The following is a 20,174-nucleotide window of genomic DNA, read 5'->3' as shown; positions in this document are numbered from 1 at the left end:
AAATAGTGATGATGACAGGCTCTTCTAATCTTTTGCTTTGTTTTGTCTTCTAGATGACTTCTCTGTGTAGCTCTGGATGCCCTGGCCCTTGCTCTGTAGACCAGGCCTTGAACTCAGAGATCTGCCTACCTATGTATCCCTAGTGCTGGGTTTAAAGGTGTGTACCACTACCACCCCGCCAAAAACCCTATTATTAAAAATTTATCATAGTCTGGGTGATGGTGGTACATGACAATAATCCTGGCAGTTGGTGGAAAGGCAGTCGGATCAGGAGTTCAAGGCTATCTGTAGCTATGTAGTGAGTTTGAAGCCAGGGTGGGCTACATGAGACTCTGCCTGGAAAGAAACAACAAAAGATTATCTGCAGATCAGAACTCACTGGACTTGATCTGACTACGCTGCCCTAAACCATGTGTGTTGTTTCAAGGCATGGGAGCTGTTTTGAGGTATGAGAGTAGTGGTCAGGCCCTGCAGAGAAGCGAGAGAAACCTTATCTTGGCTAGGACGGGAAGGGCCTTTAACATATTAGTATCCAAGTTTTCCTCCACCTAGTCTCTCTCTCTCTCTCTCTCTCTCTCTCTCTCTCTCTCTCTCTGTGTGTGTGTGTGTGTGTGTGTGTGTGTGTACACATGCAGGCACTCATGCTATTGTGTGTATGGTGTGTATGGTAGCTTGAGACGGATGCTGGATGTTGTCCTGTATCACTTCCTACCTTATTTATTTTTAAGACAGGATCTCACCGTGCTGCCGTGGGTGGTCTGGAACTCATGATGTAGACCAGACTGGTCTCAAACAGATCCACCTGCCTTGGCCTCTGCAGTGCTGGAATTGAAGGGATGTGTCATCACACACTGTTCTCAGGGCCTCTCACTGAACCTGGAACTCATCAGTCCAGCTAGGCTAGTTGGTGCCCCCAGTGCTGCACCCCGCTTTTTTTTTTTTTTTTCTTTTTGGTTTTTCGAGACAGGGTTTCCCTGTGGCTTTGGAGGCTGTCCTGGAACTAGCTCTTGTAGACAAGGCTGGTCTCGAACTCACAGAGATCCACCTGCCTCTGCCTCCCAAGTGCTGGGATTAAAGGCGTGCGCCACCACCGCCTGGCTGCACCCCGCTTTTTAACGTGGGGGCTGAGAATCTGAACTCAGGCACTGAGCGGCTGAGCCACCTTCTAAGCCCTGCCACTTGAGACATTTGCTTTTTTCTTTTTCTTTTTCTTTTTTCTTTTTTTTTTTTTTTTTGAGACAGGGTTTCTCTGTGGCTTTGTAGACCAGGCTCACAGAGATCCACCTGCCTCTGCCTCCCGAGGGCTGGGATTACAGGTGTGCACCACCAAAGCACGGCTGACATTTGCTTTTTTCAATTTTGAGGAGTGTCATGTAGCCCAGGCTGGCTTGGAACTCCCTGTATAGCTAAGGATGGCCTTAAACTCCTGATTTTTCTGTGTCCATTTCCCCAATGTAGATTACAGGCAGGTGGCACCACACCCAGTTTCCAGTGATTTTCTTTACTCCTTCTCTTCTGGTGAGCAGAAGAATTTCTCTTCCCTAGTTGCTCATCTGTGCTCTGGGGATATACTGGTAACCATACTTCAGATCATGTTGAGGACTTAGCTGGTTAATGTCCAAGAGCCCACAGTGATGAGTCCCTGCCCCTGCGACTTTGGAGGAAGAGAGTGAACATCCAATTTAGGAGGGTCTATGTTGATGGCTTTAGCTCTCTTCCCAAGAAAAGAATGCAGGGCCAGGCTGGGTACAGGCACTTGTTGCCAAGCTTGACAACCAGAACAACACAGTGAAAGGTGAGATCAGCTGCAGGCTGTCAGTTGTCCTCTGACCCCTATGCTCGTGCTATGGCATGTGTATGCACCTGTGCACACACAAAATAAGCAAATATAAAACAATGCAGTGGATAAAACTAGAGTTAGTATTAAAATGTACTTGGTGAACCAGTGTGTACTTGTAATCACACAAGTCCAGAGGACTGATGGTCTGACAAGATGATCACCGGTGAGGTAAGTACCAGTCTGAAAGGAGGCCTGTGGCCCCCAGTCTCCTGGCCTGGCCCATGTAGGGAGACCCAGTCAGTCAGTCAGTCAGTCAGTCAGTCAGTCAGTCAGTCAGTCAGTCAGTCAGTCAGTCTCTCTCCTGGTTCTTTTGAGGTGAACCTCCTACCTAGATTGATAGCTTGGTTCCCTTCTCTCTCCAGTCTCTCTCCAGTCTCTCTCTCTCTCTCTCTCTCTCTCTCTCTCTCTCTCTCTGTCTCTCTCTCTCTCTCACACACACACACACACACACACACACACACAGAAGGGACCATGTGTGCAGGAACTGTTCTGGCTTCTTATCTCCCCGACTCATGATGGGGTCCCCACTTGCTTGTGGTTGGGCCAGATCCTGGCTTCCTCAGGGCAGCAGGGGTGGGTGCTGGAGCACTAACTTGTGTCCTGTCTTCAGGTAGAGGGTCTGTTGTTAGGTCCTGGTCTGATCCCATGGATGGATCTCAGACCGACAGAGCCTGGCCTTGCCTTGAGGCCCTGGGAGGTGCTGTTTCGACCCCCTCTTGACAGTTTCTCTCCTGGAGCCTTGTAATATGAAACAAAGTCCACCTAGGGGTGCATGTAATGCTCTTTAGCCTCTGAGAAACAGGACCACCTGTCACCATAGCTACCCAGTCCTCAGCCCAGGGCCCACACAGTGTATGAAGACTGTTTGAAGTGAAAATATGAACATTATTTAATAACTGATCTTCTGTAATAAACCATTTGAAAATATTTTACAAGGAATCACACACACGATATTTTACAAAGTTTCTCGACTTTTTTTTGTCGCTGTTGTTTTTCCAACTTGTCTGTACAAAATAGAATAACAACCAAAAAAAAAAAAAAAAAGGGCAAAGTAAAGGAAATGGCCCCCCAAGTCCCTCAGCCCAAGTTGAGAGGACAGCCAGGTCAGGTGGGTGATGACAGGGTCAAACCCAGCTGGGGGATGGACAACTATCTGGTGGGGATTGTTTTGTCCGTTTTTTGTTGTTTTTAAACTTAAAATATATATTTATTTTTCTGTATACGTTTGTTTCTTTTTTTGTTTATATTCTCCATTGAGCACCTGACTACACTACAGTTACACACGAGCCCCCACAGGACATAGCTGACATCCAGGCCGGGCACACATCATGGACACCCACCCTGTCATCAGCACTGGGCATGGACCATACGCACACTGAGAAAGCAACAAGCAACATGACATTAATTAACGAAGCCATTAATTAATGCATCACCCTCCCCCCTCCTCCCAGTCCATGTGAGCCTCATGGCTACACCCCCCAGCCCTCAGTCCCCTACTGGCCCCCAGGTTAGGATGCCTTTGGGAGAAATGACGAGAATGAATGGTGTGAAGAGATGTCCAGGCCCAGCCTTTGTGTGTGCAGGGTTTACCTATGTGCACGGTAGAACTGTGTGTTCAGCAAGGGAGGGACAATTTGGCCTCCTAGGGGAGTGTGTGTGTGTGTGTGTGTGTGTGTGTGTGTGAAGAACAGAGGAGGGAGTTAGGCCTGAGTGTGTAAGAACCAGATTGGGGGTGGGATGGCCCAGCCAGGAGAGATCAAGTCACTCCTGCTAAGGAAAAGAGCAAATGTCTGGAGGGGTTCAGGCAGTGATGTGTGGTCCTACTCGGGGCCTGACACTAGTGAGAAATGGTTACAATGAGCACCTGGCAGGGTGAGGGGCACTTGAGGGACACTGGTGGCTAGGGGTGAAACAAAGAGGCCTTCCCCCAGCGTTTGGCACTGTTTGACATTCAGCTTTAGATGGGAGGACCAGCCGGGCTGCATCTCTGAGCCGAGGCAGAGGCGAACAGAGATGAAATGCACAGGCGTATCCTCTCACTGACTTCTTGCCCTGCGTAAGGCTTTGTGGGTCCCCCCCACCCCCATAGTGTGTGTCTGTGTCTGTGTGTGTGTTCCCTCTGGGGTGTGTCTAGTGAGAATCCAGTTTCTGCTCTCAGGGGTCCAGGTGTGTATGGGGTGTCTCTAAACTGATGTCATTGTGAGGCTGTCCTGCCACCTGCCAGAGTGGGGTGTGTGTGGGTCTGTGGTTGCAGGCCTGGAAGGAGCAGGAGCCTGTGGGGGGCTGCCCCAGAATCTGTCTCTCACCACTACCATCTCACCTTCTTCCATTTTCCCCCAGAGAAGGTAAGTTTGGGCATGGGTGGGGCCGTAGGGTCAGGTTAGAGGCACCCAGCAGAGGCAGGGGTGCCTACAAAGAGGAAATCTCCAGGCAGGTTGGTCGGTGGAGGCCTGGTTTGGCTCCAGCACATATGGCCTCCCTCCCCCAGCCCAAGGGGATGAGTCGGGGGGGGGGGGACCTTCGGGCACTTGGACAGTTCAGGGGCGAGATAAATCTTGAGTGCCAAACACCATGACACCCTACTTTGGGGTTCCCCTGCCCCCAAGGCACAGGCTCTGAGGGGAGGGGCCCAGGTCCTTCAGTGAGGGAGTGGCCCAGGCGTCAGGTTGGGGAATGTGGGATGCGGGGATGGGAGGGTGAGCGAAAGGGTAGGAGGCCAAGGCGGGGGTTTGGGGTGTGTGTGTGTGAGTGAGTGTGTGTGTGTGTGTGTGTGTGTGTGTGTGTGTGTCGCTCAGAGGCGGCGAGAGGCAGCAAAGGAGTGGACTTGAGGCTGCGGCCGAGGCGGCAGGCCCAGGAGGAGCAGTAGCTGCAGGGAAACCAGGATGCCCAGCGACGGCGGGAAGGAGGCTCCGCGGCCACAGTCTGAGGTATCTTCCTGCGGGGGGAAGGGAGACAAGGAAGCGGTCGGCCCCCGGCCAGCGCAGGGTCGCGGACGCCAGCAGCGCTGCTCCCCCGACTCACCGTCGCGTTGTAGTCAAAACAGATGTGGGGGCCTCTCCGGTACCGCGGTCTCTGGACCAGCTCACACTGCTCCGGGCCGTCCGCTGGGCATGGGTGGGGAGTCAAGGAGGAGGGCGCAGCACCGGGGAGCACGCGGAGGGGAGCACCGGGGAGGAGGGGCGTGGGCAGCGGGGAGGGCGGGGTCAGGATACAGTGTGTCTCCTTCTGCAGCAGCCGGCCCGCCTCGCACTGGCTGCACAGCGGCTTCTCGGCCACCACGAACAGAAGGTTGGTGTTGGTCAGTCTCTGCGCGTGGAACAGTCTGCGGGGACCACCGGAGGGCGGGGCCTTGGAGGTGCGCTCCACCCCCGACCACGCCCCACCAAACAGGCCACACCCCTCCGGCACGCCCCGCCCCGCCCCTCGGCGGACGCGTACCTGCTGCAGTTTCCGCAGTCGATGATGGCGTTATAGGACGCGTTCACCGAGCCGAAGTAGTACTGGGTCTGTTTCATGACGCAGCTGCTCTCGCGCGTCTCGGGGCTGCCCTCGGCTTCTGCCGGGTCTGCGGGGCCCAGACGCCTCAGCCCCGCCCACAGACCCTGACACGGTGTCGGCCTCAGCTTGGCTCCGCCCTAAGCCCCGCCCTCCCGGGGAAGCGGGAGGCCGTTCCCACCCGGGATGTGGGTGGGTGTGAGGCCGAGCCTCCCAAGCCCTACCTACCTGCCTGGAACCAGCTGTGGTAGATGAGGCCGTAGAGCAGCTGCTGAAATAAGGACCTGTAGAGCACGGGGCACCGAGTCCTGGCGGTCAGCAGAGGCAGGGCCTTCCCGGCCAGCCTTACCAACCACTCCTCCAGGACTCACCAGGCGGCAGCAGAGGTCCACCAGGCCAAGTTGAGGAAGTCTGCGATGGTGGGCTGCAGCAGAGAGAGGAGCATGCATGCATGCTGTTGCCTCTGGCTCTAGGTCAACCCCAGCTCCCTCAGATGTTAGAGGCGGGGGAGGGGTCACTGCAGGCGGGTCTCCCAACTCCCCATCTCCGGGCATATCCGGGAGCTCACCACAAAGACACCCCGGGGTGCAGCACCCAGGTTGCCAGGAGGCTGGGGAGCACAGGCTGCCTGGTAGTCATAGGATTCCTTCCGGGTGTAGAAGGAGTTATTGTAGAGTGCCAGCATCAGGTTGGCATCCACCTCACTGAAGAATCTGCCAACCTGGTGATGCAGGGAGGGAGCCATGGTTACAGGGCCGGCAGCAGCGCCACACCTCTAGAAGGCCGTGACCTATACCTTCCTTCCACTTTCTTCCCGACCCTTACCTGGTCCCACTGATGGTTCTGGTTTGACAGTACCAGGAATCCTCCGTCATCGATGAGGACACAGAGTAGGTCCTAAGAGGTCGGGAAGGGGGATAAATGTCGTGAGGGGTCCAACCCCAGACTATTTCAGGCTCTGGCGGTCAAATTGTTCAGAGTGAGGGGCCCCACTACTCTAGATCTGGCAAGACTGAAGTCAGGGTAGGGGTGTCAAGATCTAAAGGCAGGCGAGGAGTCACGGGGCGGGGGGGGGGGCAGTCGACCAAGAAGTCTGGGGATAAGAGGCAAGTTGGGGTCCAGAGCAGACTCAGCATACACACCTCATTGTTAACCTCGCAGTCCATCTCACAGTGGCTGCTGGGGCCGCACTGCTGGGCAAGAGAATGGGGCTGTAAGGCGCCAGCCAGTTTCCCTCATTTCTGTTACCCTTCATATGCTGGTCCCGCAGGCCACCTGCAGCACCCCCTGCCTTCCCGTAGGTGCTGGAGCCACTCTGAGTGGCAGGCTTGTTAGGGGTCCTGGGGGACTCCAGAGAAGACACTACTGGGCTTACTCCCCTTCCCCTACCCAAATACCTTCTGAGGATGGTCCTGATGGGTGCGGTTGCTGGCAAGCACCTTGAACTTTTCGGCCCAAGCCTCTAGGTCCAGCTTGACACCCACCACTGTGGGAGAGAGCAGTGGACGATCTACTGCCTGCCTGGCTGGCTCCCTGACTACCGCCTCTGCCCCACCTCAGACTTAGCATTCACCTGCTGGCCTCAGTGTGCGACGACCTAGACTCAGCTCCACAGCGGTGCTGACGAGGACGCCCACTGTGTCATTCTCCAGCTCCAGTGGTCTTAACAGGGCTGGGATGGATGGACGGAGAGGTCAGGAGTGAAGGCTGGTCATACTGGCTGCTCCAGACTGGGCCCTACCAACCCAGGGCCCAACCCAGTCAAAGCCTATAGCACCCCATACTATATAACCTTTATAGTATGGTATACACTATATAGTATATACTATATACTATATAGTTTGGTATAGCCTTTCTTTCAAATGTCCCTGGTCTCAGCCGAGGCCTCCCACCTGCTACTGGGCACCGTGGACAGACACTCACAGTCCTGGTGTGGGGGCTTGAAGACATAACCATGGTTATCCAGGCTGCGGCGGTAGAAGCTGGCATTGAAGGGTTCGGGGTTCTCTGTCCAGTCTTCGGCTGCCCTACAGCACCCAAGACAGGCAGAGCTCAGCGTGTACACAACTGTATATCATAGGCAGCTTGTGGTGTACAACCGCCTCAGCAGTGCAGAGGCTTCTGGGTAGTAAAGTAATGGCAAGGTCCCAGACAGGGGAAGATGTTGGTGAGTGGGGTCGGTCACTTACTTGTTGGGGAAGACACGTGTGATGCCACCATCCGTGGCAGCAAATACAGCTAGCAGGCTGTACCTGGGGGTAACAGGGAGGTGGGGTCACAGGCCTGCCTTCTACTATGCAAGGTCAGGGCCTGTGGGTCAACCCCAGCCTCCTGCCACACACAGTCACAGCCAGGGTGGTGGTGCATACGTGTTGAGATCTTGATCCCGCCACACACGTTCTACTAACTGCTGTGTAATGCCCGTGTCCAAAATCAAGTTATGCAGAAGGAAGTTATTGCCTGGAATAGAAGGATAAGTTGGACGAATGTCTTTTTGTAATTCAGTCATTCCTTCCCTCAGTCTCCAGGGCTCTGGTGAAAGCCTTCCCCAGGCCCTGTGTGCTTCCCCCAGTCTCCAGGCTCCTCTAGGTATGCCCCCCTGCCTCCTTTCTTTCTCTCCTGACCCCAGGCCCTGCCCAGATCCAGACGCCATATACTCACACTGCTTAGAGTCTGGAGTCACTTTCTCCATGAGCTCAATGAAGTTTTTTAGGAATTCAGTGTTGTTGTCTGAGGCATTCAGGTCCTTGCAATACTCTCTGGGGGTGGGGAGGGACAAGAACAGTAGGGTTGGGGGGCTGCACAGGGCAGAGGTCTCCAGGCTTCCTGACAGGTTGGCCTGGACATTGCCTGAGAAATCCAGATTGAGGGAAGGGGCGTGAATGTTCTCACAGGCTGTGGTCAACATGGGGCTGTAGGCTGCTTGGATTTAGGGTAAGCAGAGTGGGCAGAAGGTGAGGGTCTGTGTCCTCCACCCTGGCAGGTTTTCTCTTTCCTGGTCTTGGCCCTGCAGAACCTGCCATCTCACCTGTGTGGCTGGACCCGGATGGTGCACCCAAGAGGCCTCAGGAAATGCAATGGCTGCCTCACACTCCTTACAACGTTTGCATGGGCATGAGGTGGGGCTGAGTACCAGCACTTGCTGTCGTCAGTCTAAGACCTCATCCTGCCTCTTCCTGGCCTTGTGCCTTTGAGTAATGCATTCTGGTTTCCTGGGGCTCGCTGTTTTCATCATGCCACAGCTGGGGAGTCAGTGGGAATGTGTGGGTCTTTGGACTGGCTGTTCCTTCTGATTGATATGTCCTTCCCAGTGCCCTATATGACAGCAACTCTGGGTAGTTAATAAAATGTGCTGCCGGGCGTTGGTGTCGCACGCCTTTGATCCCAGCATTTAGGAACCAGAAGCAGGCGGATCTCTGTGAGTTTGAGGCCAGCCTGGTCTACAGAGCAAGTTCCAGAACAAGCTCCAAAGCAATGCAGAGAAACCCTGTCTCAAAAAACAAAAATAAAAACAAACAAACAAACAAACAAACAAAAAAGTGCTTTGTCCCTTGGCTGTGCCAGGACTGATAGTTTAGTGTAGGCACTTGGGACTAGAGTCTCAGCCTCAGCCACCACTGATTCACTGGTCCTCAGTGCCTTTGTGAAGAACACCCTCTCTATGGACATGCCTAGTGACACCCACACAGCTATGCATAAGATATACCACACAGCTGGCATGTATGTTCTTCATTCACTCACTCACATACACTTATTCAGCGCTCCTGAGCCAGGTATAAAAATGACAAATCTCTTCCCTCAGCTTCTGCATGTATGTCTCACAGCCCATTCCCAACCACTAATGCATCCAGCCCACCTCACATGTACACAATGACTCACAAGTACAGACATCTGCCGAGTCTGAAACTGGGGGGTGCATACACACAGGGTTAGGAGTGTCCAGAGCCCCATGTGGTGCCGGGGAGTGTCCTCATTCAAGACCCAGGTCACAAGAGAGGGCTTTAGTACCAGGGGCCATGGCCTCTTCAGATGTAGTCCAAGGCAGATTGTGTACACACTAGGATGCACGTGTTCACACCGAGTGTGAACTCCAGGGTTGGCTCTGGGGCCCTGATCCCTCACTTGCCAAAGAAGTTCCTCAAAGCCTTTTCCCTCCTTCCCACTCTTCAGTGAGTCAGCAAGCTAGGATCAGCACCCCTGGCAATACCCACAGGGGCTCTGGCTGGCTCAGCCCTCAGACCCACACAAACACTGACACAGGACGACAATGGGGGTGGGGGTGGGGGGTCAGGTGGAGGTATGGGCAGAGCACCACAAACCAGAGCAGCAGCTGCCCAGCGAGGATGTGCTGGGGATGGGCCAGCCCAAGGTGGAAAGGGATCCTTCCTGGTTGCCTGGGAGGGCACAGAAGGTAGCAGAGAATCCAAAGCCCGCCTGCCCCAGGCCTGGTGGGAGATAGGCTGTGAGCTGCTGGCTACTGCTGTCTGGTGCGGCTACATGGCCTGGGTATGCACACAGCCGCACATACCGGGCTATGTATAGGGTTAGGAGCAACACTGCACAGAACATAGACACACAGAGCTCCAGGCAGCAGTGCAGGAGGTAGGGCCAGGGCGGTCAGGGTAGGGGAGGACGCCTTAGCAAGGCCACACGCAAGCTACCTGGGAGCAATGAAAACATGTCCTTCAGACTCAAAGCTGCTTGGGAGCAGGAACTCAAAATCTGCAACAGAAACGGGGGGGTTATCCGGCGGGGGTTGGGGAGGCAGGAGGCCAGAGGGCTCAGAGCTGATGGGGCTGGAGGGACAGGTAGGGACGAGGCGGCTTGAGGGAGGGGGAAGACACCAGCAAAGAGGAAACCCGCCACTTCCACGTTCAGGTTTGAGCCAGAGAGAAGGGAGGGCGAGGAGGGCATTAGGGCCTGTGGAGACTACAGCATCGCAGGAGAAGGGCAGTTATAGCCAATATGTTGCCCGGGCCTGGTCCTCTGTCGGCAGTGAGTCCCTTGGCGTGGCTGTATATGCTTCCATACTGCTGTATAGCACATATACACGGACACACACACACACATATATATATACACACACTGCTATATATATGCATGGTCTGGGGGAGGCGCCAGTCCTGTTCTTATCACATCCATAATGGAAAAACCGCATGCTGAGCTTCCTTTGCCTCCAAAGAGACTTTGAGGAAGGGAATTGGCTTTTGGCTGCGGAGTTTTATCTCTCTCTGCCGCAGCTGTTTGCATTTTGGTAGGTCTTGCTTTTATTCTGTGTCAGGCATCAACATGGCCAAACCGAAAGGGTTTCTCACGGGCACAGACAGTCCAACCAGAGACAGGTGAGAACAGCCGGTGGTGGCGGCATGCGGTGCATCGTGGAGTCTGAGAGTGGGTGTCCTTCCTGGAACAGGGTGCTGGGTGAAGGGAAACCCATGGGGCAGGGACTGTTCCATATTGTGTGCTGAGGCAGGGATGCTGCTGGACCCTGCGCACCTGCTTTCCCGGCTGGGGGTGCAGGGCACGTGGGGAAGGTCTGGTCTCCTCTCTTCCTAGGAGCAGCCTGGGGAAAATGCTGGGAGCGCCTGGGAGGGTGGTCTAACAGCTGTGCCTGTGCCTCAGGCTTGTGAGCTGTGCACGGGTGTGGCATGGATGCTCGAGTGTGAGCACATGCTTGTCTTTATGTGGGCGTGTACTCACAGGCCTGAGAATATGCCTGTAGGGCTCCACCATGGCCTTTCTTTCTGCCCAGCTGGACTGAGTTACTCCGCTGTGTGCTTATTTTATTTTATTTTTTTGTCTTGTGCAGTCCAGTTGGCCTAGAACCCCCTTATATAGTTGAGGATGACTTTGAACTTCTGATTCTCATGCATACACCCTCAGAGTGCTGTGATATGGGCATACATCTGGAGTATGTGATGGTGGGGACTGAACCCAGGACTTGGTAAATGCCAGGCAATGGCAAGCACTGTTGCAACTGAACTATATTCCCCCAGGGCTGTTATGTGCATCTGTGAGGGCCCTTGGCTAGTGTAATTCTGGCAGTCCACCTCCCTATGGGTTTTCTTTTTTTTTTTATGGTCTCTGTTGTCTGGATTAGCTTCTAATTCATGGGCATCCTCCTGCCTGAGCCTCTTGAATGCAGGGATTGTTGGCCTGTGCCAATCACACTTGGCTTTCCCTATGCTATCTCACCCACTCCCAAACTCTCTCTTACCCCAGGGCTTTTGTTATCCCAGAAGAGGGATTTCTACTGTTCCCAAATCCTCCCACGATGCACTGCAAAGTTCTGGACATAGGAAACTTGGGGTGCTTTGGGGGGCTGGGCAGTCACTGGTTGGACTGTTCCTTTCTGATAGGACTGTGAGGCAGGGTTTGGACACAAGCCGAAGGGGAGGGAGTAGGGGTGGGGAGAGGAGGAGGAGGAGAAAGAAAAAGGAGGGAGGAGGGACGAGGAGGGAGACTATACTAAGTTTGTCATGTTACTCGGGCCTTGAAGTTCTAGGGTCAGTATATGGGGTGTGAGAGATGGGAAAAAGACAACTCACGCTAGTGGGACTGGGTATACAACCCACCCTGACCCAGCCAGCAAGGACAGCTTATTTCGTTTGTTGGCCTAGGCTGGACAAGGCCTCTAGGTTTCTTGGGAGTCCTCTGCTTCCAGGTTGGGGGACATCCCCATGTGGTTCTCCATGCCTCACAGGGTCAAGTGGTCCCTGGGAAGGCAGCTCTCTGTGTACTAATGGCAGACATCTTCCTGGGACACCCCTGGAACTCCCACAGTTCCCTGACAAGGCCTGGTGGCTCACCGTCTATTCCTCTTTGTCACTAGCCTGGTTTCCTCTGGACTGTTTGGTTGGCTCTTGGGATCCACAAGATCCACCCCATGCCTGGCCAAGCCTACAGTTCCTGAGTCTGCATTTATTTCCCTGGGAGAATAGCTTTCCCACACCAACAGACCCTTCCCGGGAATAGCAAGCACCCAAGAGCAGGGACAGCCCAAGGGTTCACAGCAAGGCAGTGGGAGCAGCAGGACACAGCCATTACCCAGGGTGGTTGATTAGTCTTGTCCTCTTATGGCCTGGTTGCCTGTGTGACCCCCCCCCCCCCCGCCCACTTAGGCTTCTGAGCCTTGCCACCTCTCTTCTAGGAGGGCTGTGAGCTCTGGGGCCACAGCACAACCCAGAGGCCTAAATGCCACTGGCGGGTGCCTGCTGGGACTTCCTTCTCCCACAGCCTTGTGTGAACCCCGCTAAGGCTGACCTATGAACGCATCTCAAGCATCCTGTCCTGCTGGGTGGGTGGTGGTGGAGCACCCAGCTCTGTCCCCACTGTTGAGTTGTCTTGGAGGGGCAGAGAAATGGGGAGGCTGAGGGCTTCCCATGGGGTCCCACAAGGACTGGGGAATAGGAGAAAGGGGTCTGGGCCCACAGGACACGCTGGAGAGCTCTGCAGACAGCCCTGGAAGTGGGCTACTGGCTCTAAGAGGGATCGGAGGAAAGGCAAGAACTGAGGAGCCAAGGGATGCTGGGAGGGAGCCCCAGAGGGCAGGGGTTTGGCTGGTCCTGGGCAGGAAGGGGGGCAAGCAGGGGTGTGAGGGCAGGTGGGGTGGGGAGAGGAGGGTGCACTGGTTCTGAGTATACTTGCCCTTCAGTTTGCTGATTGGCACTGGGACAGTCCACCAAGAGAGAAAGCGAGGAAAACAAAAACACAAACACAAAAACAAACGAAAAGGGGGAGGGGAAGGGGAAGGGCACAAACAATATTTTATTCAATGGCTGTTTGAATGAAAATATTGTGTCTCATCATCATACCGAAAGGAAACTTCTTGCAAAAAACGACATGAGAGAGAAAGAGAGAGCGAGAAACTCAAAGGAGATGAGCCCCAGTCGGCCAGGCAGGTGGGGGGCGCCCGGTGGGGCCGGAGCCCCAGCCTCCCTCCCAGTGACCTCTGGCATTGGGCAGGCAGGGCCAGGCCTGAGATCCAGGCCTTTCCAGAGAGGCCCATGGTGAGCAGGCATGCATGGGGAGCCACAGGCAGAGGAGTGGGAGAGCCGAGGGGGAGAGGGAAGGAGAGAGAAAGGAAGAGAGAGATGGGGGCATAGGGGTGAGGGGGGGGTGAAGGGTGTTAACCAGGAGTGAGGGAGGAAAGAGGAAGGAAAGAGAGAGACAGGGAACAAGACAGGCGAAGGGAGAGAGGGAGGGCAGGTGTTCTGGGTTGGGGAGAGGAAGGGGTGGGGGAAGCGAGAGGGGAATGGAAGGAGTGAGAGAAGAGGGAAGAGAGGGTTAGGAAAAAGAGATGGCGGGAAAACGTGACCTGAAGGAGGAGGGGAGGAGTGGGCAGAGGAGGAACAGAGGACAAGAGACCTTGGGACAGAGGTGGCACCACAGGAGGAACAGGGGGAGGAGAGCAGAAGAAAAGGGAGGGGTGGGCGGGGGTGCCTTCCAGGAGTGTAGCCCCCAGGAGTGTTCAGGGCAGGCAGGCTAAGAAGGGAGGACACGGGATAGGAAAAACCAAAAACAATCCTCAACGGAAACCATGAGAGAATGGTCTAGAACCAAATCTGAGAAAAGGCAAGCATGCAAATTTCCACAGACTTTTGAAGGCTGGTTCCCCAGCCTATGGGCACGCCTGAGGCTGGGCAGACTTGGCAGGAGGGGCTGCCTTGCCGGCAAGTGCGGCTGGCTATGCTGCCTGGGGCCGGCCAAGGGTGCAGGGGCAGAGGCAGAGGTGCAGGGCGCAGGCAGGGGCCAGGCCACTTACACTTGACCTGCAGGATCTGGTCGCTGAGGTTGGCTTGGAGGTAGAAGGTGCTGTAGGGTGGGAGCACCAGCCCCAGGCTGGGGAGGAGGGGAAGGAGAGCACAGGTCACTGATGAGGAGAGGTGGGCCACACTGACACTTCCTTCCTAGGGCCTTGGAGCCAGACAGGCCCAAGCAGTGGCAGCCACAACTTCCCTGCACAACTGCGTCTCTTAGAGTCAGCACCTTGGAGGCGTGAGCCTTCTCCTCCTCAAACCACCCTGGAAGCCTTGAAACTACGAGCCCCAAAGTCATTCCCACCCTGCTCCCCACCACAGCACCCGCCTGCCCCCCCAGTCTCCTGACCAACAGGGAACTTTTGAGGGACAGAGCCTGGAGGCAGTATGGGCTGGTCCTGGCGTGTGACAATGCCCCTGGCGTGGAGCAGCTGGGAGGGGCATGCAAAGACAGCTTGTGCCTATAGAACTTGGCCCACAGGGTCAAGACTAGCTCTGAGGCTGCAATGCTGATTGTGAGCAGTCAGCGAGAGCGAGAAGATAATCCCTGGGGTGTGGTACCCAGGAGCCCCTCCAGGTTGGGGGATGTCAGGGGCATTGTCCTGTCCCCAGTCCTGTTCTTCCAGGACCTGCTGCTTGCATCTCAGGGTAAATAAATAGCAAGGACAGGGTGCAAGAGAGAGACGCAGCTGGGTTCAGACTTTGGGGTCACTCTCGCCCTTCTCCGTCTGCCCAGCTCTGGCTCACTTACCTGTAATTGGTGCTCCTTATAGGCACCCAGGTGTAGTTCCGAATCACCTCATCTATGTACCTCTGGGAGAGGAGGCTGTGTCAGGTCCTTGGGTGAGCAGGCTAGGGTGGGTGGGTGGGGATGGGTGCCCATCCTGCTGCCCTTGTTCCCCGTCCTGTACCCTCATACCTCATCCAGGGACTTGACCAATGTTCTGATCTGCTTGTGGCCCTTGTTGCCATCAATCATGCTGCGACGGATCTGCAAGGGCCAAAGGTGTGAACCCCCTGCTCCTGTGCCGCCACCTCCTCCCTCCTCCCTCCTCCCTGCCTTCTCCTCACCTCCTCCTTGTTCTCATCTTCCAGCTCTGCATCCAGGAAGTCCAGGGTCACAGGCTCTCGGAAGTTGGTAGTCTGCAGGAAGCCAGGTAGGAAATCAGGAGTCCTCATCTCGGAGGGTTTACCTGCCCTCCAAGGCCACCCACCTGGCTCACCTGGGGCTTGAGGTTGGGATGTAGCAACACATAGCCGTTCAGGTCAATAGCAAACACATAGCCGTTAGCGCCAAGCTGTGAGACACAGATTGGGGGCTCAGAGGGCGGCATGGGGATTTCTTACACTATGAGCTGTTCTCGATTCCGTTTCCTACGTTGCTTTCCTTTGGCCAAAGGCCATATGGCCCTAAGTCTGCCTCTGCCTCTGAAGCCAGGCTGGGTGCCCCTCACACAGCAGCCCCCACCATGATTGACTAACTCTGTAGACAGGCATTCTCCATTTCCCATGGAGGTACCAGCCAGGCCTACCTCTGCCCCTGCGTGAGGCCCACAAGGCGGCTGCTTTTGCACCACTGTGGCCCTATCGTGCCTACTGCTTTTCTATCCCCATTTCAGTGTGGCCATACAGGAGGGAGAGGCTCCTGGGAACCCTGCAGGCCTGGTGCAAGGCACACAGGAGGGAGTGAGACCCAGGGACCAGCCTTTGCCTCTCATCATTTCCTTACTATCTGTGGGATTTCTCAGGCCAAACAAGGGCTTCACATAGTTTGGGCTTAAAAGTAGCCACACATTTCCCTCTTCTCCTTGCTTCCTAGCTGAGACTTAAGTTCTCTAGCCAAACTGCCATCACATCCCTTCCCTGGTTCCAGTTTCTGCCTTTTGCTTTCAGGCTTTTGTCTGGAAGAGTTCCCTCTGCTCCCAGTCCCCAGTTCTTCACCCAGCATACTCTGGGAAAGGCTGAATCTGGCTCATCACCTGTTGCAATAATTTGGATGTGAGCCTCAGATTTATTTTTGTTTTTGTTTTTCTGAGACACAGTTTCTCTCCGTAACAGTCCTGGCCATCCTGGAACTCACTCTTGTAGACCAGGCTGGTCTCGAACTCACAGAGATCCTCCAGCCTCTGCCTCCTGAGTGCTGGGATTAAAGGTGTGCACCATCGCTGTCACTGCTGCCATCACTACCACCACCCAACCAGGTATTATGTTTTTAAATTTAAAAAAAATCAAAAGAAGGAACTGGAGAGATGGCTCAGCAGTTAAGACCATTGATTGCTCTTCTTAAGACCTGGTTTTGATTCCCAGCACCCATATGACAGCTCACAAATATCTGTAACTCTAGTTCCAGGAGATCCAGTGTCCTCTCCTGGATGACACAGGCACACACATGGTGCACAGACATACACACAGGCAAAATATCCATACATGTTGAGTTTTAAAAAAAATCAAAATAATTATGATGTGACAATAATATACAATTCAAATATCAGTGTCAACAAATAAAACTTAATGGGCCACCAGACATGGTGGTGCATGCCTTTAATCCTAGCACTTGGAAGGCAGAGATAGACCGAGCTCTGTGAGATCAAGGTCAGTCTGGTCTACATAGTGAGCTCCAGGATAGTCAGGACCACAGAGAGAGAACCCGTCTCAAAAAGCTAACCAAACAAAAATGAAACGGTATGGGCCATAGCTATGCTCATGTGTTTATGATTTGTCTGCAGCTGCTTTCACAATTCAATATTAGCGTGGGAAATGGATGTTCAGGTCAAGCAAGACCTGTCTGAAACAGTCACAGCCTAGTCCTTCACATGAAGCTTGCTGGCGCCAGCTTTGGACCATCCCCGCCCACCCCCAAGTCTTTCTTGATTCTCTGAATTCAGAGGCCCCTGTGAAGGTCCTTCAATCCCTGGATCTCCTCTGCCCATTCTGGCTTTGTATCACCATGGGAAGAGGAGCAGAGTCGTGGGGCAGGTGGACACTTACAGTGTAGTTGGGAGTCAGCCTTTTGATGTCATTCAGGGCCACGTCAATGCCCATTACACCTAGGATTAGCTGGTTCTGGGTACAAAGGAATGAGTACACTATAATGAGTTACGTCCTCGGTGGAAGCCCCTGGCCCAGGCCTCATTCTAAAGGCCTCTGCTGCTGACACAGACAGTTGCTCTGCCAAGTTTGTAGGATGTCCTTTCCCACATCCATCCCCAGACCTGCTGAAGGCATGCCAATACCTCCCCCAGAGAGCCCACTGGGCACCTCACCTTCTTTTCCCCAGGGCCATCCTGTGTCAGGTTGAAAACAGGGAGAGTCCCTGTTACCACCAACCCCAGCCCCTGAAGGGAGAGGAGGAAGATGGGGGTTTCCTGAGGCCAGTTCTGTCCCCACTCTGAGTGTTCAGAGAAGGGGCTCAGGCATAGGCCAACCTGTCATTTTCCTTTACTTGTTCAACACCAATAAGGGGCCCTGAAGGATCTTGACCCTGAGGGTGTGTATCTCCCTGAGGGAGGGCCTCCAGTCCCCTTCCTTTGCCCAAAGGCCTTACCAGTGCATCTTCATACACGTTCGTCCATTGAACCTGCTTGGCTTCCTTGCCTGCCAGTACCATGGGCCTGCCCAACACATCTAGGTATTCCTGGGTGTGGAGAGGAAGGTACTCAATGTCCTTCCCAACTCACTTTCTCATCTACTGCCATGTGCCTCAGCAGCCACCAGGGGTCGCTTTCGGTCTATGGCAGTGGAAGGTACTCAGCAGCAACCAGAGAGAAGCCTCCCCCACAGCCTCACCTGTGTGTTGATGCGGATGGCTCCGATGGAAGGGATCTCAAAATAGTAACCTGCAAAGGGAGGAGAGGTGGGCTTGACTGGCCACAGCAAGGGGGTACTGCCCCCTAGGGTATATCCTCAGCCCTCTGTGTATGATCGCTCCCCCCAAACTCCTTTGTGTTCTTTGCCATTCCCCGGGCACGGTGACAAAGGCTACAGAAGAGGAGCGATTGTAGGGGTCTAAGCAGCAGAGGTCGGGACGGTTAACAGAGATGGGGTGGAGAAGGAGCCTTGTTCTAGGACATCAGTAACATTCAGAGTTTACCCACATGCACAGGGAGATGGAGTGATCAGCAAACAGATGTAGGAGCAGAAAAGCTGGACAGATGGACAGTGGACATACAGCCAGATGGGCAGAAACATGCTCTGTCAGATGGACAAGCAAGACAGCCCACCAAACAGACAAAGCAATGGATGGCCATCTGTATGGAAGGACAGACAGACCGTGAGTGACAAACAGCTGGACATACGGATGGACAGCCGACAGCAGATCATAGCAGGCAGAAGCCCTGGCAGTGAAATGCAACGAGGTACCTTTGTTAGTGCAGGCCATCCACTGCAGGGGTGTGACATCATAGTTATGCTGCCCTACAGAGAACGTGAACACGCGCACCTGTCGGAGCAATGAGGTTATCGCCGCGGCCACTGAGGACAGCCCTCTCCTGTCCCGAGCTCAGTTCAGGGCAGCCACCCATCAGGGTTGAGCCTCACCGTCCGGTTGGGCCAATTATACTTCTCAAAAACATCCTGCACGCGATCTTCGCCCCCGTCCGTGAACATCATGATCATCTTGTTGCAGTTAGCCCGTGTGATGTTGGACTAGTCAAGGGTGAACACAGAGTCAGGCAGACCTTGTCTCTCACAGGCCCAGGGTAGGGCTCCCTCCTCTGGTAGGCAAGCCTGGCCCTCTGGCCCTCTGGCCCTCTGGCCCTCCGGCCCTCCTCCCTCACAGCAGGCAGGCTATCTGTCTCAGCTGTATGTTTAGTGTTTACAAGGCCATCCACCTTTATCTTCCTGTCACTAAGCCTATCCCTTGCCCACCCCTGGCCACCCATCTGCCCACCCATGGGGCTCACATTCTGTAGCTGGTCAAAGGCGTACTCAAAGCCGGCCTTGTAGCCTGTGGTGCCCTTGGCCACCATGCCCTGCACAGCTTCCTTGAAAACCTTCTTGTTACGCACATTGGCCTGCACCAGGTGTGTGAAGCAAGACACAGGCTGCGCCTTCTCGTTGAACTGTGGGGGACAGTGGGGTGGTGAGTGGCTTCAGGCTGGCCACAGTGGACAGCTGTTGCACAAGGCTGATGGTTGTCATGGGAACAAGTTGGAGGGGGGTGATTAGTTCCCATCCTGCCTGCCACCTGGGCACTCACTGAGGCCACATTCACATAGTCATCATCAGAGAGTGTGTCCAGCATCTCACAGACGGATGTCTTCATTAGCTTCAGGGTCAGGCCGCTCACACTGCCACTCCTGGAAACCAGGCAGGAGCTACGTATGTGTGGGCTCTCGGTTTCTCCGGCCCTTCCCTCAGAATGTTCCCAGGCAGGGGAATCCAGCCCTGGCCCCACCCATCCCAGTCCTGCCAGCCTACAGTGCTCACTCACACGTCCACAATGATGACCATGTCCTTGGGTGACGAGGCCCCCTGTATATACCTGCCAGTGAGAAGACTCAGTTAGGGACAGCACCCCGGGACCCGTGGGTTCCTCCTCCCTCTTCCCACTTAAAGGATCCATGTATTTCTATTGACACCACATGGGTCAGAGTGGGGAGACCGTGCTCTATAAAAAAACACAGCCCCTTCTCGTGACATGAGTGATTAAGTCCCTTGTTAAGCAAACGGGAGGTGATCCACAGAGGGGTAGAATGCTTCAGTGGCTTGTGTCCTCTGCCCCAGGTAGAGGCCTCACAGAGTCTGGCTCTGTATGAATGGAGGAGGGAAGGGAGGTCATGGTGTAGGGGAGAGGGGTAGAGAGCACAGGGCAGGGGTGTCTAGGGATCAAAGGAGTAGGGTGGGGCTGGCTAACCTGGCAGAGGCTATATCTACCATGGGGAACATCCCTATTGGTCTGATCTTTCAGTTCTGAGTGGATGGGGGGAGGACTGGGTAGTGGACGGTATGAGTGGGGGCAGAGGCAGCTGGGCGGCCTGCCTGGGTGATGGGATCCATTTTCCAGTGGCAGCGATGTGTGAAATGAAAATTGGATAGAGCTGGCTGTGCCCTGCTCGGAGGTCTGGACATTGAGAGGGAGG

At 54.6% G+C, this 20,174-nt stretch overlaps 1 protein-coding gene and 1 long non-coding RNA gene across 7 annotated transcripts in view; one reads left to right on the top strand and one right to left on the bottom strand.

The window, feature by feature from the left end:
• Positions 1 to 2,704: 2,704 nt before the first annotated feature.
• Cacna2d2 (calcium voltage-gated channel auxiliary subunit alpha2delta 2) overlaps positions 2,705 to 20,174 on the bottom strand; it is a 133,226-nt gene continuing 115,756 nt past the window's right edge. Inside the window, exons 9-39 of one of the 6 annotated variants that reach the window (XM_035443932.1) lie at positions 19,526 to 19,576; positions 19,292 to 19,391; positions 18,996 to 19,154; positions 18,631 to 18,738; positions 18,454 to 18,532; positions 17,881 to 17,930; positions 17,639 to 17,728; positions 17,358 to 17,429; positions 17,083 to 17,157; positions 15,318 to 15,392; positions 15,166 to 15,237; positions 15,014 to 15,085; positions 14,846 to 14,907; positions 14,100 to 14,176; positions 12,983 to 13,003; positions 9,997 to 10,057; positions 7,997 to 8,094; positions 7,705 to 7,795; positions 7,525 to 7,587; positions 7,259 to 7,362; positions 6,909 to 7,007; positions 6,733 to 6,821; positions 6,478 to 6,525; positions 6,161 to 6,232; positions 5,904 to 6,056; positions 5,707 to 5,759; positions 5,564 to 5,619; positions 5,279 to 5,405; positions 5,053 to 5,162; positions 4,862 to 4,944; positions 2,705 to 4,775 (exon numbers count right to left, since the gene is read on the bottom strand). In XM_035443932.1, the coding sequence (XP_035299823.1) occupies positions 4,632 to 4,775; positions 4,862 to 4,944; positions 5,053 to 5,162; positions 5,279 to 5,405; positions 5,564 to 5,619; positions 5,707 to 5,759; positions 5,904 to 6,056; positions 6,161 to 6,232; positions 6,478 to 6,525; positions 6,733 to 6,821; positions 6,909 to 7,007; positions 7,259 to 7,362; positions 7,525 to 7,587; positions 7,705 to 7,795; positions 7,997 to 8,094; positions 9,997 to 10,057; positions 12,983 to 13,003; positions 14,100 to 14,176; positions 14,846 to 14,907; positions 15,014 to 15,085; positions 15,166 to 15,237; positions 15,318 to 15,392; positions 17,083 to 17,157; positions 17,358 to 17,429; positions 17,639 to 17,728; positions 17,881 to 17,930; positions 18,454 to 18,532; positions 18,631 to 18,738; positions 18,996 to 19,154; positions 19,292 to 19,391; positions 19,526 to 19,576 (2,614 nt within the window). In that variant the 3' untranslated portion in view covers positions 2,705 to 4,631. Of the gene's footprint in view, positions 4,776 to 4,861; positions 4,952 to 5,052; positions 5,163 to 5,278; positions 5,406 to 5,563; positions 5,620 to 5,706; positions 5,760 to 5,903; positions 6,057 to 6,160; positions 6,233 to 6,477; positions 6,529 to 6,732; positions 6,822 to 6,908; positions 7,008 to 7,258; positions 7,363 to 7,524; positions 7,588 to 7,704; positions 7,796 to 7,996; positions 8,095 to 9,996; positions 10,058 to 12,982; positions 13,004 to 14,099; positions 14,177 to 14,845; positions 14,908 to 15,013; positions 15,086 to 15,165; positions 15,238 to 15,317; positions 15,393 to 17,082; positions 17,158 to 17,357; positions 17,430 to 17,638; positions 17,729 to 17,880; positions 17,931 to 18,453; positions 18,533 to 18,630; positions 18,739 to 18,995; positions 19,155 to 19,291; positions 19,392 to 19,525; positions 19,577 to 20,174 lie in introns of all 6 variants that reach the window. The other 5 variants (XM_035443935.1, XM_027414454.2, XM_035443933.1 and 2 more) reach the window with 5 other exon arrangements.
• LOC113835521 lies at positions 4,671 to 19,633 on the top strand. Its single transcript, XR_003485122.2, has 3 exons — positions 4,671 to 4,767; positions 15,190 to 15,251; positions 18,197 to 19,633. It is a non-coding gene; the product is annotated as an uncharacterized LOC113835521 (long non-coding RNA).

The sequence above is a fragment of the Cricetulus griseus genome, chromosome 4 (genome assembly GCF_003668045.3).
Source record: "Cricetulus griseus strain 17A/GY chromosome 4, alternate assembly CriGri-PICRH-1.0, whole genome shotgun sequence".
NCBI classification, from domain to species: Eukaryota; Metazoa; Chordata; class Mammalia; order Rodentia; family Cricetidae; genus Cricetulus; species Cricetulus griseus.
The sequence above is the reverse complement of the archived record's forward strand: the minus strand, read 5'-3'. Positions and strand labels throughout refer to the sequence as shown.